Source organism: Phodopus roborovskii, unplaced genomic scaffold (genome assembly GCF_943737965.1).
Source record: "Phodopus roborovskii unplaced genomic scaffold, PHOROB, whole genome shotgun sequence".
NCBI classification, from domain to species: Eukaryota; Metazoa; Chordata; class Mammalia; order Rodentia; family Cricetidae; genus Phodopus; species Phodopus roborovskii.
The window spans coordinates 6,031,005-6,048,136 of record NW_026126639.1 but is presented as its reverse complement, the minus strand read 5'-3'; the positions used below and the strand labels follow the sequence as shown (position 1 = coordinate 6,048,136).

At 47.7% G+C, this 17,132-nt stretch overlaps 1 protein-coding gene across 2 annotated transcripts in view; it reads right to left on the bottom strand.

The window, feature by feature from the left end:
* The window catches only part of Ccdc91 (coiled-coil domain containing 91), a 141,948-nt gene that overhangs the window by 93,169 nt on the left and 31,647 nt on the right, over positions 1-17,132 (bottom strand). For both annotated transcript variants that reach the window (XM_051173355.1, XM_051173356.1), the window contains one exon: positions 15,663-15,741. In XM_051173355.1, coding sequence (XP_051029312.1) covers positions 15,663-15,741 — 79 coding nt within the window. The remainder of the gene's footprint in view (positions 1-15,662; positions 15,742-17,132) is intronic.

Sequence of the window (17,132 nt, the reverse complement as noted above, 5' to 3'; positions counted from 1 at the left end):
CAAGCGCATCGTGTGAAGAAAAGAACAGAAAGTAAGAGAGGGGAGGGCCTGGCTCTCGGGGGCGGGCACCACCAGCCCGCCCCTTCCCACCCCTGCAGCCGATACTTAAGGTGCCAGGCTGTCAGCCTCCTACTTCCTTCTACCGCGTTCAAGCCCCCGTCGAATCTCCTGCCACCCAGGCCCGCAAAGCAGTGAACACCAAGTCCCGGTCTGGGGGACCAAGTGGCCCCTGGCCCTCTGGCTCTCTGCTCTCACCTGGATGCCACGAGGATCCATTTAGATGTCCCACAGGCACACGACAGTTAACCTGCCACACTTCACACAGCCCAGGTCAGCCTCATGTTTCACTCTCCATTAACTGAACACCAAGTCAGTGCTACCTCATCCAGTCACACTGTGTTGCTAGCCTCCACAGTTCTGCCACACTGCCCAGGGCCTCTATGATGTCACAAAACCAGTGCCCAAACACTAACCAGTCTGGGGAGTCGGATCCGCCTTCCAATGTAGACAACAAGGGACTTCCTCGTTGGACAGCTGAGGCGGGTTACGTGAGGTCTGCAGAGCGGCTGCAGCCTCCTCTTACAAAAGTGGGAGAAAATGTGCACCGCAAGCCTATACACTTCAAATGCTTACATGCGCTGAGGGCGCTTAACTTCGGGCGCGAGCGTAGACACGGCGGTGACTGGGAGCCAGAGCGGCTTTTCCCAGGAGCATCCACCTGTCCCTTCATCCGCTTAGTCACGATGTAATTCTAATTACCTGCTTTCAGTTAAGAATATTATTGAGTGTCTAAGAAGTACATGACCTTACAGATTACTCACTAGAACCTGCAGTATACATAAAGCAGTAATTAGGAAATGTAGGTGTGCATATCTACACATATACTCTAGGGACTTCAAAAAAAAAAAAAAAAAAAAACTGATTACTTTCCAGATCAGAGATAATACATGTATTTTTTAAAAAAGATTCATAAAATAATTCGTCTAAATTTTTTAAATTCTGGGTTCAAAGGCAGAGCTAAGGATAAGAACTAATCTGATAAAAATGGGCAACACACAAATGTACACAACTAAATGATAATAGTCACAGCTTTAAAATAGGAAACTTCCCTCATTTTAGGCCTTTACACTTCTAAGTAATTAATTTTAAATTTTTTATCAAAATGGCAAGTGCTTAAAGAAACAGTTTGCAAACTTAACTTTGTTAGTATTTTAAAACAGGTCTCTTGAGGGATATACCTTTTCCTTAGGGGGAAATTACTCTATTAGGCAATAACCCCAGAGTCAAGCATGGCTTCGTGGGGTATCCAGCCCCAATGATATCACAAGGCTTTTATCACCAAGAGCCAAACCTACATAAGCCCAACTCTGAAATAAAAATTCATTAATGGGAATGCATTATTCAGACTAAACTACAGACAGAGTGGATCTGAGGAAAGCCCCTGCTGCCAAGACTGGCAGCCTGAGTTCAATCCCCAGCACAGGTATGGTAGAAGGAGAGAACAAATTCCTCCAAGCTGCACTCTGACCAACAGAGTGAGAGAGGGAGGAAAGGAGGGACATAGGGAGGAGGGAGGGAGGGGGAGGGAGGGAGAGCGGGAAGGAGGGAAGGAGGGAGACACCTGAATGCCCACCCAACATAGACACACAACAACAACAAAACTTGAATGCTATTTCCAAAAGGCAGTAAAAACAAAAGCTTTTAGGAAAAGGATTCTCTATAAATGAAGTAAAAGCTGTAGTTAAGTATCAGTGAACAAAATCTAAAAGCAATATTAAGGAAACAGAACCCAGCAAACAAGCACCATTTTGTTCAGGGACTAAAATGCGGATTCACTATTGGAAAACTCCTCAACACTCCACGAAGTACACTAATGAAGATGGCACAGTTGTATCCAACACTCTGAAAACGCCTTTGCTAAAACTGAATGTACTTCATCAACCATCTCTCGATAAAAAGCAAGATGATGATCTTCCACCAGCCCCACGCCCTTTAACCTAGGAAAGGCACAAATCGATCAGCTAAACCAAAGAGCTCACATGACAGCATGTAACAGAAGAAAAGAAGGAAGCCATCTTGGTTCCCACCCTGGATCTCAGACCACAATTTATTCCATAAAGTAGCAAGACAAACTTTTAAAAAAATGCATTGGTGGTATTTACATGAAAGCATGGTTTAAAAAAAAAAATTAAAAATACCAGGAGTGTTCCGCCAGTAGCCTGCAGCCCAACCCAAACCATCCACTTATTTTAAACACTGAAGGTTTTTCACATATATAAACACACAGATATATATTTATTAACTAAATGATAACATCCCGTTCTAACGTCAAAGGCCTGGATACCCCATGAGACCAATGGCAAAATAGCTGCTGTTATTCAGTACAAGGTAAAATACTTCATAAATTTAGCAAACAATCTGAGGAAGGCAAATAGTCACCAAAGATACAAAGGGAAGCATTAGGCGGACACAAAGAGCCCTGGAAGCCAAAGAACTCAATGCCATCCAGTTACCCATCCTTACTTGGTTAAGTTATAGACTCAGTGTGGTCCCTGTTCACTACCAACAGACTTGTTAATGGGACAAAATGAATGCACAGTGCAGGCCACAGGAAAAAGCAGCCACTGGGGTGGCTGGCTTTCTCTTCCTCGGTGAAACGCGGGGCCCTGATGGGCTTCCATCCTCGTGGAGAACCAACCCCTGTGTGAAGTTACTATGAAATACGGCAAAACTTCCGCCAGTGGAGGAGGCAGCGATGCAGATCAGAGCACCCTGAAAGAGACTCGCCCAAGGGGGGTATACGCACAGAAGGGATGATGGCGTGCCGAGTCACCGAGGAAAGACACAAAATAAACGCCTCATAAAATCAAAGGTTTCGGGGCTGGGAGACGGCTCGGCACCTTCACACAAAAAAAAAGATCATATAAAAATTAGCCTAAAATAGGGATGAGGTCATCAAGGAAAATGTCATAAATGTCCAGTTACTTTTAAAAAATAACTGAATGATTACAGAATATACAAAAGCTTTTTGGCTTGTCAAAGATTACCTTTAGAGTGTAACAACTGTCAAAAAAAAGCGTAACAATTGCCAAGTTAGAAAAAGATGTTTGCAAACGTACCACAAAGAAGCTCCGGTACTCTTACTATGTAAAGAACTTAAAACTGAAAGATTTTAAAACTTATAGATGACGCAAATGAGAAGGAAAAACTAACAGAAGGCTTTGGAGTTGTTAAGTGGCTAAGCCCCCAGCAGGAGGATGAAACAGAAGCCAATGGGCCAGGTGGGCGGACAGGTGGGGACTCTGTGGGGAGACAGAAGGTGAATTTGTGAGTCTCTCTCCCTCAGCATCGGCTTCAGGGACTTCTGAACCTCATTACCATTTCACACACTCAATATACTTATAAACAGTTAGGCTGGACATAGGGGAACTGAACCCTCCGATAGATCACACGAAAGGCAGAAAGTGAACTAACCATACTTCAGAAGACTGTCCTGTCCGTCACTGTGATGAATCCCATAACCAAAAGCCATCTGGGGAGGAAAGGATTTGCTGACTGATGCCAAGACAGGGTCTCAAGGCAAGGGTGCTGTTTGACATTTGTTTAATCCGCTGCATTGGCTTAGCTATGAGGAGGTGTGTTATAGCTTCACCTTGCCTGCCTAAGGCACTTGACTGGTCTAATAAAAACCCGAACAGTGCATAGCTAGGCAGGAGACGGAGAGGTGGGGACCGGTAGGCAGAATAAACAGGAGGGGAGATGAAGGCTCAAGAAGAATGAGAAGGAGAAAGAGAGATGGGGGAGGGGACAGAGGGAGAAGTCCAGGACCAGCCTGACTGGCAGCCACCGGCCAGCAGACACAGAGTAGGATACACAGAAAGAAAGGTAAAAACCACCAAGGCAAAACACAGATGAAGAGGAACAGATTAAGTTAGAGAGAGCTAGCCAGAAACGTGCCTAACCTAGGCAGAACATTCAAAACTTGCAAATCTCCATGCCATAAGCTGGGAGCTGGGCGGTGGCCCAAGGAGCCTGGTGCACATATATGTGGGCAAATAGACAGCAAAGAATGAAACCCTTTCCATCCAGCACCACAAAGGTTTACAGAGAAAAAAGGACGTAGGTTCCCAGAGCTATCCACCGAGCAACATTCTATCAACTCACCCAAGACCTGCAAGGGTGCCATGCAATAGAACAGGACAGAACACCATTCTAGAACTTTCTAGTAGACAGAGGTTTGCTGCAGGGAAACTCCTTGCTTCGCAATCATCCCAAGAGCTAAAGGGGAGGCAGGGGCAGGCATGGCTGTGACTACTTTTTGTTTTCCCTCCGGTAGCTGTGAAGGAGCCAGGGATCCTACTATCACCCAGGGGCTGGGAGACAGGTGAGTTCAACTAATGAGTATCCAATGTGTGTCCTGGGCCAAGCCAGGGATAATTCCTGAATTCTTCCACTAGTCTATGAGCAGCCATGAACTTCTCATTACAGGAACCCGCTACCTCATTCGCAAGCCCGAGAGCTCCCAAGATGGCACACGCAGCCGTAGCAATTTGCTGCAGGACAGATGCAGGATGGTGAGGGGGGATCAGCAGGTCAAGGAACCCTCTCTCCAAGCGTGGCAGGACGATTTTAATGGTACAAGGAGAGAATCAACTCTCACAAGCGGTCCTCTGACTTCCACATGCCCTGTGGGACATATGCACACAGAAACAAGTATGTAAAATTAAATAAATACATGTTAAAAGCAAAAGGGTCAAGAAAAAAAACTCTAAAAAGGCAATTCTTCAAGAGGAGGGGGAAAGGGAGGGATGAGGGATGTGAGGGAAGCCAGGGAGGCAGACAGAGGCAGGGTGTGGCAACGTTAAGTGTACCTCAGCTGACAATGCAAAAATTAACAGGACAATCCAGGACAAGCAGGGAAGGATCTCCTCTGGACCAACTGCCTGTGTACAGGGAGGCTGGGGCATGGGCAAGGCAAGTTCGGTACACAGGAGACGGTGCGCAGGTTCTGATCAAAGAAAAGCATGAAGTGCGCTGCAGAGATGGAGAACATTCCAGAAGGAGAGGAAGCCAGAACAGCAAAGCAGATGCAGTAAGAGGCCAGGACTGTGCTGTGGACCTGACTGCACGTTTCTGAGCCATCAGAGCAGCAAGGTTGACAGTGAGTGCGCCCAGGCTCATGGCACGGCCACACAGCACAAACAACGAGTACTGAACCCTGTGTAAAAACGAGCCAGAAGACGAAGGAGCCGGGGTGTGGGTATTATGTGGCGGTAGATGAGATGCTCTGCGCACGGGAACTTGGTTAACAGAGACGAAAACAACTGGGGTTGAGGAGGGAAATGACTGTGGCATCTAGTTCGCCCGTCTCGCATAGAATTGTTAATATTACTTACCAAATAAGAGCGACCATCGTTGTGAGTCACACTTGCACAATACGGCTTTTAATTAGCTTAAGAGAAACTGACACGTGTCTCTGCGAGCGGATTTCCAGTAAAACTTAGCAGCTAAGTAAAACATAATTATAAAATTAAAATTCTAAAACAAGAAGCTGAGATTTCTCTAAATGATGCACATAAGAGATGTGCGCTGACCTTTAAAATACAAAGTCACGTATAAACTTTAACCCGCACAGAGAGGCTTGCAGCACGGGCTGGTGCTGCATAGGCTGCTTCATGACAAGAAAGCCTTCCCCAGGGTTTTTAACAGGCAAGGCAATGGACGGCTTTAGAGCGTTTCTAAGTAAAATTGGCCGGTAAAATTCCTGTCACTCACTCACGTGGTCTCCAGGGAGGCCAGCGGACGTTCCCAGCTGTGACCTGCGCTCTGACACACAATGGCCTGGTGAGAGGCTCACACCCAGACTCTGACCAGCAAAATTCTCACTTCATTTTCCACAGAACATTTCTTTACTTGCATCAACATTAATGGCAGTCAGGCAGTAACAGACTGATAGAAAGGATTCTTCTTTTTCTTTTCCTTCTTTTTGTTAACTTTAAAATTTCTCTGCCTAGTACACAGGAGGCTAGGTACCCAGTTAAACCATTCACAGAAAGCAATTAAGTTAGCTAGACTGAACATAGTTGAAAATAAATAAAAACTATTAAAGCAAAAAAACTAAGCAAAAGGAGTAACAAAGAGAGATAAATGAGCACATTTCGCCAAATTCTGTAAACTTCAACTTGATTTTCAGGCCCCTGTGTGTGCAAGAGAAAGGGTAGGACACACATTCTTCCATCATCCACGTGGAAGATGACCATGAGCTAATGCCAGGAAGCGAGCCCCTATCCTGCAGCCAACAGTCTCCTCAAGGACGCGGGAGAGGGAGGAAGAGAAAAATAACAGGGATAGATGTAGGAAGCACTTAGATACTTCACCCCAAAATCAGGCAATGTGGGACACCAGGACGGGCGGGGGGGGGGGGACAGAGGATGGGGGAGGGGACAGAGGACGGGGGGAGGGGACAGAGGACAGGGAGGGGACAGAGGACGGGGGGGACAGAGGACGGGGGGAGGGGACAGAGGACGGGGGAGGGGACAGAGGACGGGGGAGGGGACAGAGGACGGGGGAGGGGACAGAGGATGGGGGACAGAGGACGGGGGGGACAGAGGACGGGGCAGGGGACAGAGGACGGGGGGGGGGATAGAGGACGGGGGGAGGGGACAGAGGACGGGGGGGACAGAGGACGGGGGAGGGGACAGAGGACGGGGGAGGGGACAGGACTGGGGGGGTAACGGAGGAAGGGGTTGCGGGACAGTGAAAGATTAAAAGAGAAAGTAAACTATAAATAACTCAGTGGACAAGGTTCACATCACATGAAAGGGTGACGGAAAATGGAGTGTGAAAACCATCACATGGGGTCCCAGGGAACCATCCTTCAGGAAGTCCTGCCTCCCTCAGCAACAGAACTGCACCCCACTTACCCTGAGTGGATGGGCTCTGCATCTGAGGAGAAAGCATCCTCCATCTAGCGCAACACATTCCCACTTATATAACCCAACGATTGCTTTAATCTGGGCCTGTTTCATTAGCATACACACTCCACAAGGCAGGCACAGTATTTTCTTCTCTGTTCCTCGCCATACTCCTGAGCTTAACCCAACCTATGATTACATGTGGGGCCCTTGCTTCAAACTGGAAAAGAACCAGCACGAATCTAAGGAGATCAGGAGAAATAAAACCAGCAAGTGTATCAACACACCCCATGAGAGCATGCACTCTGTTTGGATCAATGGCAGAGGGCTTAAAATTCTTGAAGACTGATCCTTTAGGGGCCTGAATGCCTGCTAAATTCATCGGATGTTTACTCTATAAAAGAATTAATAACTCTATCGGCAACAACATCCTTCAAATGAAAGCGAATGGCATTTTTGTGCTCAGTTTTGAGAGAACATTAGAAACAAAAAGCAACCATTGACTGAGTCTGCTGAGGTCCTTGTTAGTAAGATGCTGGATGATGACAGCGACCACAGGGGTTCTCACATCCTGTGCTGGCGGCCGAACCAAAGTGGCATTTTCTCCAAATTGACAGAATCGCCTACAAAAATTTAAGCATGTGTGCACAAGTGTGTGTGAGTGTGTGTGTGTGTATGTGTGTCTTTGTGTGATATGTGTGTGCATGACAATGACTGTGTGTCCGTGTGTGTCTGTGCATGTGCGCGTGCGTGTGAGCACTGTGGCATGCACACCGCACTCCACATAACTTTTTACTACTGTTCGGGCACAGGATGACTGAAACTTCTAACCGTCTGCAGAAGACGCTTCTGCATAACTAAGCTTTACTTCTCCACAGTCCAAACATCGATTCCCTACACACACATATTTCTGCCTACTTTCTTGGCATATTAGGCGATCTCTGTGTTGCTTATCCTAAAATTACTCTGCATGGTCCAACTAGCCAGAACAATCTATCTGAAGTTGTAGACAATAAAACTAGCCTTCATTAGGAAGGAAGGAAGGGAGAGAGAGGGAGGGAAGGAGAGAGAGAGGGAGGAAAGGAGGGAGGGAGGGAGTTTGAACTTCTGGATGTTCCTTCCATGCCTTCTGGAGTAGCTGAGATTATAGGCCTGTGCCATCAGGCCCAACTTCAGAAGTTATGTGAAATGATTACCTCTTCACATCAGCCATGCTTTAATATGAAAAAAAATTAAAAAAAAAAATATTTATTAGCTGCAAGGCAAGAGTATGAAGCAAATTAATACTGAAATCAAAAGTGAGATCAAAAGGCTTCCACCAGGCCTAATAGCAATACTTAAATCAAGAGAGATTTTGTAACTGCACAGTTCCTATGATTTATTCAGCAGGACATGGTAATTATAGCTACAAGCCTTTAACACGCTGCACAGGTTACTAAAACACTCAGAGGGATAGCATAAAAATGGGCCAAATTATAACCACCAAATCACAGCTAAATGGATGTCTTATACTTCAATATTTTCAAATCCACAGAAACGAATAAAAAAAAAAGAACTTTAAAATAAAATTCCACAAACAACAAACACACTGAATGGCGAAGTCCCAGCCCATTGGTCCTCCCTGGAAAACACAGTGGGTTCGAGTACAAGTCATGATGGCCGCCTGGCAACAGCATGATGGTGGCTTTGCTGGGGCACTGAACGGAGGGAGAGAAAGGGAAAGAGCTACCACACCTGGCTGGCGGGTGGGATGAGGGACAGTCAGGCAGGACAGGCAGGATGTGGAGCAGAATAGCCACAGAGGGGACAGGAGGCTCTGCGGGACCGATAACCATATTGAGGACACAGGATGGTTTATGGGATTCCAGAATCTCAAGAAATAAGACCAGCTCTCCGGTGAAGGGCCAGAGAAACCAAAGAGCGGACAAGACTCTGAGAGCACAAAGACCTCAGAGGGGAAACGAGAAGACCCTGAAAACTCAACTTTGTAACGAGAGTTGATTTCAAAGACAGCATGCACACAGGCCAACAGTTGTAGAGTTGGGGGTTGCGCTAGTCAGGGTTCTGTACAGTAGCAGAGCACAGAATGAATCTCTCTTTCCGGGGGGGACGTATATTAGAACAGTGTGCAGGCAGGGGTCCAGGTAATCAAACAATGGCTGGCAGCGAACAGAAAGTCTGAGAATCCAGTAGTGACTCAGTCTACATGGCTGATGCCTCAGCTGGTTTTCAGTAGGCAGTGGAATCCCAAAGAAGGTGGCTCAATGCCAGTGGAGGAAAGGCCTTGCGAGCAAGGGGAGAGCAAGCAGGTACAGACCAAACGCTTCCTGCTTCCATGTCCTTACAAGGGCTTCCAGCAGAGGGTGTGGCCAGGTTAAAGATGTGTCTTCATACTGCCTCGAGATCTGGACTAAAGGTGCGTGTTTTCCTACCCGATTACCTGAATCCGCCCGTCACTTCCTGACAATCAACAGGTATCTGAAAGGTGTGCCTTCCACTTCTGGATTGTAGTTTATTCCAGATGTTGTAGTCAAGCTGACAGCTAAGAAGGTAAGAATGGCCATCCCAGGCCCTGACACCTGAGCAGATGACCTCACACCTCCCTCCCCTCTCCATGTCTCTCCACAAGAATTGCTACTACAGAAAGCTTACTGCTCCTATCTACCTATGGCTAGACTGGAAGAGGTCAACACCAGAATCTAGAGAAACAAAGGAGAGGAGGAAGAGGAAGGAGATGCTCTGTCTACTGCAATATGGCTGCCCTGGTCTTTAGAATCCACATCAGCAACTTTAGACCAGATGTGAAATTTAAAACACTTTCTCTTAAGTATGGGAGCTTTCCTCGGTAGCACTTGTATTTTAAGGGTGCATCTGTTTGGAAAGAATATAATCATGACATTGCTAACATATCACTTGGCCCATGCAGTTAAAACCAGGTACCCCAATTCATCTAGCGTAAGCTTTGTAAACTACAGAGCTGTAGCCAGAAAACAAACAAACAAAAAAGTAAAATGATAAGTTCAGAACTCAAAGTCAGGAAGTATCCTCAAGGGTCACCTGCCATTTCAGATACACACTGGCTAACTTCAGAGAAGCCACAGACAGTTGGAGATAAAGGGTCACTGCCACACTAGGCTGTCACCTAGAGGGGACCCTGACTGGGGAACTCCCTGTTGGATTTGCTCCTCGCTGCAGGAGGGCACAGCTGACTGTTGGCAGTGCCAATCCTAGACTGCGTAAGAGTAGCTAGCAAGACACAGGAGCAAGCCAGCAAGCGGCTTCCCTCCGCCGGCTCTGCCTCAGTTCCTGCCTGTCCTGACATCCCTCAATGGGCTGTAACCATAAGACAACAACCTCTCCTCCCCGAGTGGCTCGTAGTCATTGTGTTTACCATGGCAACAGAAAACAAACTAAACCAGGGTAGTCAGGGCCACATGGCGAGCACACCCTCAAAGCCCCTCCGAAACCACCCGTCTATTTCCTGGTGTGCACACTAAGGCAGCATGAACTACAAATCCTCCTAAGGGCTCACAAAAGACCAATGTGAGCAACCATAGTTAACAGCTCACAGCTCTACAGAGCCCTCATCCTCGGTGTGATTTAAAGAGGCTGGCCCTGAACATCACAAACAGGAAAGGGTATGTGAATAGCCTTGGCCAGAGAAGATGACGCATGAAGCAGAAAAGGAAAGCAAAATGGCCACCTTCCCCCAGACAGCAAAATCGCAATGCTACAGCGACAGTCTGTGGGCTAGAGAGACGGCTTAGCAGTTAAGAGCAACAGCTGCTCTTCTCTTCCAGAGGACCCAGGTTCGACTCCCAGAACCTACGGGGCAGCTGATGACTTTCTGTAATTCCAGTCACGAAAGACCTAATGCCCCCTCCTCGCCTACACGGGCACCATGGACACATATGGCACACGGGCATACATGTGGGCAATACACCCATACATATATAAAATAAATTAAAAAGAAAAGGAAGCCCAGTGTCTGAGCTAGCAAATGTCTAAATGGGCATGAAGCGGGAAGCAGGGAAATGGTTAAATGTTACCCGCGCTGTGGTTATCCAACTTGGGGGGGTCAAGACCAGTCCCCCATGTCAGGTCCAGCCACACACACATCCTGAATAAGACAACTGAAAGAGCCAAATTAAAAGTGGAAAGCAGAGGAGAGAGCTTTATTCAACAGGGCCACACTGGGAAGAGGGGCGGGGATAGTGACATCTCCGTGGTGCTGGTCAAGGTAAGGGGTGGCCCCGCCCACCACTGCAGGACCCAGGGGCTCAGGTCTGACACTCCAGTGTCAGTGTGCGACCTCCAGTCTCTTCCCAGGGAACAAGTAACCCCTCTTTTCCCTTCCCTGAGCATGAGCTGTCGGGGAGGTCCTCATTTCTTCTTCCTCGGGCCCTTTACTTCACCAGCCTCCCAGCCACACTAAGAGACATGGAACCTCTTTAAAATGTCTTCATCTGCCGGGCCAATTACACTGCCTGTAAGACACAGGTGTATCAAAGAGTAATGAGTCACTTTCCAATCCTGCCAGGGATTCAGATCAAACCAACAAATCTTGTGTTGTTTACTACCACATGCAAGCCACACACACACACACACACACACACACACACACACACACACACACACACAAAATAGACAAAGAAATGCGTAGCCTTGGGCTTTCAGCCCACAGATGCATAACACAGATCCCCCCCTCTCCCTCCCCCCGGAAAAGCAGGGCTAGTGAAGAGGGGAGCGAACAGGGATTAATAAAAGGACCGATTTGCTGTCCTGGGCTTTCCTGGCCGGGAGAATGGAGAACGGAAAGACTGAACCATGAAATCAAAAAAGCATCTGTCTTCCAGGTTCCTCTCTGCCAAGGTCTTGGGAGGAATGTTTGAACTTTCCTGTTGGCTTTGTATGCAAATAGCTCCAGATGGGAAGGAACCACATCTAAGCCCCTTGCTCCAGCTTGTGCTGGTCCAATCCCCATTATTCCTTCTGCAGAGCCGGCTTGTGACAGACAGTTTAGTCTGCCCTCTTTATAAGCTGTTTTGAAGGAGCTAATTTGGATTAAAGTATCTATCTGGACCAGTTGTTTTTCCCTTTGATGGTCACTGGATTCTAATGTGGTCTGTGCAGAGAGCTGCAGGGAACTCGGAGGCATTATTGGAAAGGACGGTGTTCAAGGTTTGTGCCTCCCACCTCGCCTTCTACACAGCTTACATCTGTAAGGTTGAAAGCAAAAAAAAAAAAAGTGAACGGTCTTTTTGCCTCTTAAAACTGTGCCACCCGCATTGTATGAAATGGCTTCCTAACACATCCTGACCCAGCACTCACTGTCAAAGTCTGAGGTGAAGCTAACGTTAAGGGTAGAAGGGCAGCCAACAGGAAAAAAAAAAAAAAACGCATCTGGGGAAAGGGTCCATCCTCCTAGGCCACAGCTTCCAAGCTTCCACAGTCAGCCAGTGAAAAACGAAGTCCGCAACTCACAGGCCTGTGTACCTGAAACCTGGACAACCTACTGTGTGTACAGCCAAGGAACGAGTCAACGGTGAACACAGAAACACCCTGAATAAACCCCATGAGTTCTGAAAAAGAGGCGCGATAAAGACGTTAATAAAACATGCCTTCCGGTGCCAAACCGAGACAACGCAGTGCTAAAGGCAGACCAGGTCAAGTGAGGATGAGTCCTCCACTCTTTCACAAGTACACAGGGGAGGGGCAGAGGCAGGAGGGGGGGGTGGGCCTGGCATGGAAGGGTAAAGCAGGTACAGGGAAGGCATCACCACACGGGAGCAGGTCAAAGTTACTTTCCGAAAACTATACTCTCACGAGGAGCAGCCATTGCGAGTGTGGTTGTATTGTTTGCCACACAAATCCTGAAAAGGTGTTAGAAAAGAAAAATAAATGAGATCAATGAAGTACAGGGGAATAGATGCAACCATTATTGCTCCTGGACCCGGGGTGAATTAAAGTGTGATGTCACGCGCACTGTTTCCATCACACGGGAGAACCAGGGAGGTGGGGGGAAAGACCAGCAAAGGAACGGACGCCCTGTGCTTCCGAGCATCTGTGGCCGCTCTGTGCCGCAGTGCGCAATGTGCGTGGGGGCAGCATGCTTGCTGGGGGCTCGTGGGGGCCGGGGGCGACTGCACCAGATGGTTCTCTGTTCCGACCAGGGGCTCCAGAGGTGGAGCTCAGGCGTAGAGACAGGTGTTTTACTCACTGACCAGGTCACAGACCTGTGAGTGTCCTTGTCCATCATCACCTCCAGGTCACAGACCTGTGAGTGTCCTTGTCCATCATCACCTCCAGGTCACAGACCTGTGACTGTCCTTGTCCATCATCACCTCCAGGTCACAGACCTGTGAGTGTCCTTGTCCATCATCACCTCCAGGTCACAGACCTGTGACTGTCCTTGTCCATCATTACTTCCAGGTCACAGACCTGTGACTGTCCTTGTCCATCATCACCTCCAGGTCACAGACCTGTGAGTGTCCTTGTCCATCATTACTTCCAGGTCACTGACCTGTGATTGTCCTTGTCCATCATCACCTCCAGGTCACAGACCTGGACTGAACACTTAACTCAGGCACACAAACATTCCGCTCTTAGCAAGCGCTGAAGATTTTCAAGACCGACACATAGCCGAAGCACTTCAGTTTTCTACTCTTACACCTTATTTCTAAGACCGTTTATTCACCAGTAACCAAGAAGAGATATAACTGCAAGCAAATCTACTCACCAGTCAAGAATCACAGAGTGCTGACTCCAGGTATCACTACCATAGTGGCTACAACTCCAAAGGACTCACACCCATCCTCTGCCATAAAGAGGCTAAAGCAGGCATTAAAGATGAGTTGTACACGAGATGATGGTTAAAATCCCTAACAACCAACCTCACAGTACTCAAAACGGCCAAAGGGGAAAGGAGCCTGTGTCCGTAACAAATGAATACAAGATGGGGTATGAGGATTTAAAAGGAAGGGAACCGAGAAAGACGATGCAACACGAATAAAACCTGAGGGCATGGTTCTGGCTGACAGGAGCGGTTATGGAAATGCAGCCTTTGCCATCCACCGCCCATGACTACAGCTAAGGGATTCACAGCAGAGACAAAGCAGAGCAGCCGTTGCCAGGAATGAAGGGCAGGCGAGAGGAAGGCCACTGCAGCTTAGGAGTACAGAGTTTCGGTCGTACAGGATACAGTACAAACCGACGCGTTAAAAAATAACAAAGGGGGCGAACGCCATTTTCAAATATGAGTTAGGATACTCTAAACGCCAAGGAAGTGGCACAAAATGACATTACGACGGGGCTTCGGGAGCTGAACGCAGTCAACACCTTTCTCTTCAAAGAAAACTGGAAACTAGATGGGCAGGAGGGAGGCAAGGGTAATGGCAGAAACGGGGCAGAGGGTGGGAGACACACTGTGCAGACCACAGTCTGGCGGTCTGATGGGCGAGGCTAGGAGACCGCCACAAAGGCGGCGGCCATTTCTCCTCGGCCGGCTCTCACCGGAATGAAGCAATGAAGCTGTAACGTCAATGCTGTGGGCTGCAGTGAGGAAGGGGGGGGGACCATTTCATGCCCACCGTCTTCAGTTACGTTGTCCAACTCCCACGACATGGGTGGAGCTAAGCGTTTTACGTTGCGTGAGAGCTGACCCAACTAGACTGAGTGAGGGAGTCCCCAGGAAGGCTTAACTAGGGAGGGGAAAGTCATCCTGGGTGTAGGACAGGGCAGATTAGGGTGTCACCGTCTCATGGGATGGGTGAAGGCTGGGCATAAGGGAGAAAGTGAGCTGGGTATCAGCAATAGTCATTCCTGATTCCTGCCCGTGGATGCAACGTGAGAGTTGCCTCAGACTCGTCACCATGACTGAACACCACTGGGGATAATTAATGTCTCTCTACAAATGTCCCTTTGTAGCCTGCAGCTGTTTGGGGGCTCTGGCACCTCAAGATGTGTCTTCTACGTAAGTGCTCACTGACAGGTCCATGACTTGAAGGGATGCAGCCAAACCATGTGGAGATATGTAGATGAATAGAAATGTGTTAGTAGTTAAGAGAGAGCCAGCCAATAAGAAGCCTGAGCCATTGGCCAAGCCGTTTACAATTAACATAAGCCTCTGTGTGTTTATTTGGAACTAAATTAGCTGCGGGACCTGGCGGGACAGATACCACCTCAGCCTACATGCATAGGGCCTCTGACACCAGGGACAAGGCTTCTTGGAAACTGCCTCTCAAATCCAGGCACAAATAGCTTTCTCCCCTCACCTCACAGAAGTCTGCCTCTCGCCCCACTGCCGTCCAAGTTACCCCTAAGCGACAGCATCTTACAACACCTTTACATCGTTACGCACTGTCTTTTCCTTGTTCTTGAGAGAAGAACAGCATTGGCTATGGATGTGTGGTGACCCTGCAGAGACACCAAGCCCTTAAGGCATATGCCCAGGAGTGGCAGAGCAGGCCAACTGCTCCCTTTTCTGAGGAAACCTTCAAACTGACTTCAGGAGTATCAGCAGCGTAAACCAAGATGAATGTGAACTCAGAGTCCCTTCTACAACCCAGCCTCCAGCTAGCACAGAATGGGAAAAAGAAAATCTGGATTCAGAGTGTTCTAGATTTTTCAGGTCAAAAAAAACAGCAAACAAATTTTTAAAAAATGAGAAATAGTTTTTAAAAACAAAACAAAAACTTTAAAATACAGGGTTAAAAAAAAAAAAAGAACCCCGTAGCCAGGAGGTAGTACCTGCAGGAAAGGTGGCCCAGGGGACAGCAGGGGACATTGCTTGGTTTCCACTGTGTTCACCATCAAATGTCTCTGCAGCCTGTAAAACAAGGCAAGACCACCTGAGAAGCCATGAAGACATGAAGGGATGTACTTTTCATCAGCAATCACACACGCAGCCCCACAGGCACCCTACTGCCGCCGACGCCCTGCTCTACCCCTGCACCGATCCCCACCTACAGTGCCAGCCCCCTGGTAAATGATTTCCTTCCTTATCCCGACAACCTCATGTTGGTGAAACGTTTATTTCGTGTATCTTCCATTACAATTTAACTCAACACATTCACCCCTCGGAGTAAAAACTGCCCTAATAGACTGTGCAAACCTTTTATTTTAGAGGGTCATTTTGGATTAGCATAAGACTTGGGGACTAATCTGAAAGAGCAGGTGAGCCTGTCTTCTTGAACAGTCTCTCTGACACTGAACACTAGAGAAATACGAATACCAGCTTTTCCCATGAATGGGCTCTTCTGTTTGGTGGCAGCTACTTAGGGCAAGGGTTACAGAGACAGCGCACAGTTTTCGCTCTCTCGGGTAGCTAGCTGTTAAAGCAAGATTATTACTGAAATCAGAGCCGCGAATTTGTAGTTTTAATTCCTACTCTCTCAGAAATCAGAGGACACGGGATCCAGGACAGAGGATAAGGCGGCTACACTGTCCCCCAGCTGTGAAAGTGGGTATATTGTACTGAACACGGGACAAAGACCTTCTGCTCTTCCACAGCAGAACTTGGAGCAAGGACGCCTACTGAGCACAATGAAACCACGCAGCTAATGCTGGACCTCCTGTGGAGGGGACCTACATGCTGAAGAGAGACTCAATTCGGTTGTCACTTGAGAAATGGCTCTGCAATGGTTGAGAGACGAGGATATGCTCTTATGGGACCCATAAATAACAGCTTCAGGCACCAAGGCAAGCCATCTTGTCCTCAGTATCAATGGAATTTTAACACATTTTTAAATGTTCCACTTAACGTGAATGAGACTCAAAACAAACTATTATATAAAAGCACGGAATACTCAAATGAGCTTTTTAAAAAGCAGTTTGGGATGAAACGTGGAATGTATGTATGGCTACATGACTGCCTGCTCATAGAAAACCCATGTCTACACTGGCTACCTGTGCATGGAGAACATGTGTGTCTATCGTAGTTGCCTGCACTTGGAGAACATGTGATGGGAGACGCCATTATGTATATTTGTTTCTCATACTGGCTAATGAATAGAGCACTGTTGGCCAATAGGAAAGGAAGATAGGAGGGACTAGGAGACTAGGAGGAAAGAGGAAGAAGTAAGTAAGGAGGAGCCAAGATGGAGAGTCTGGAGAAGGCAGAACCGCCAGCCGCCTCTCGCTGGTAAGACCACGTGGAAATACATAGAAATGGGTTAATAATTAAGGCAAAGCTAGCCAATAAGAAACTAGTACCTGGCC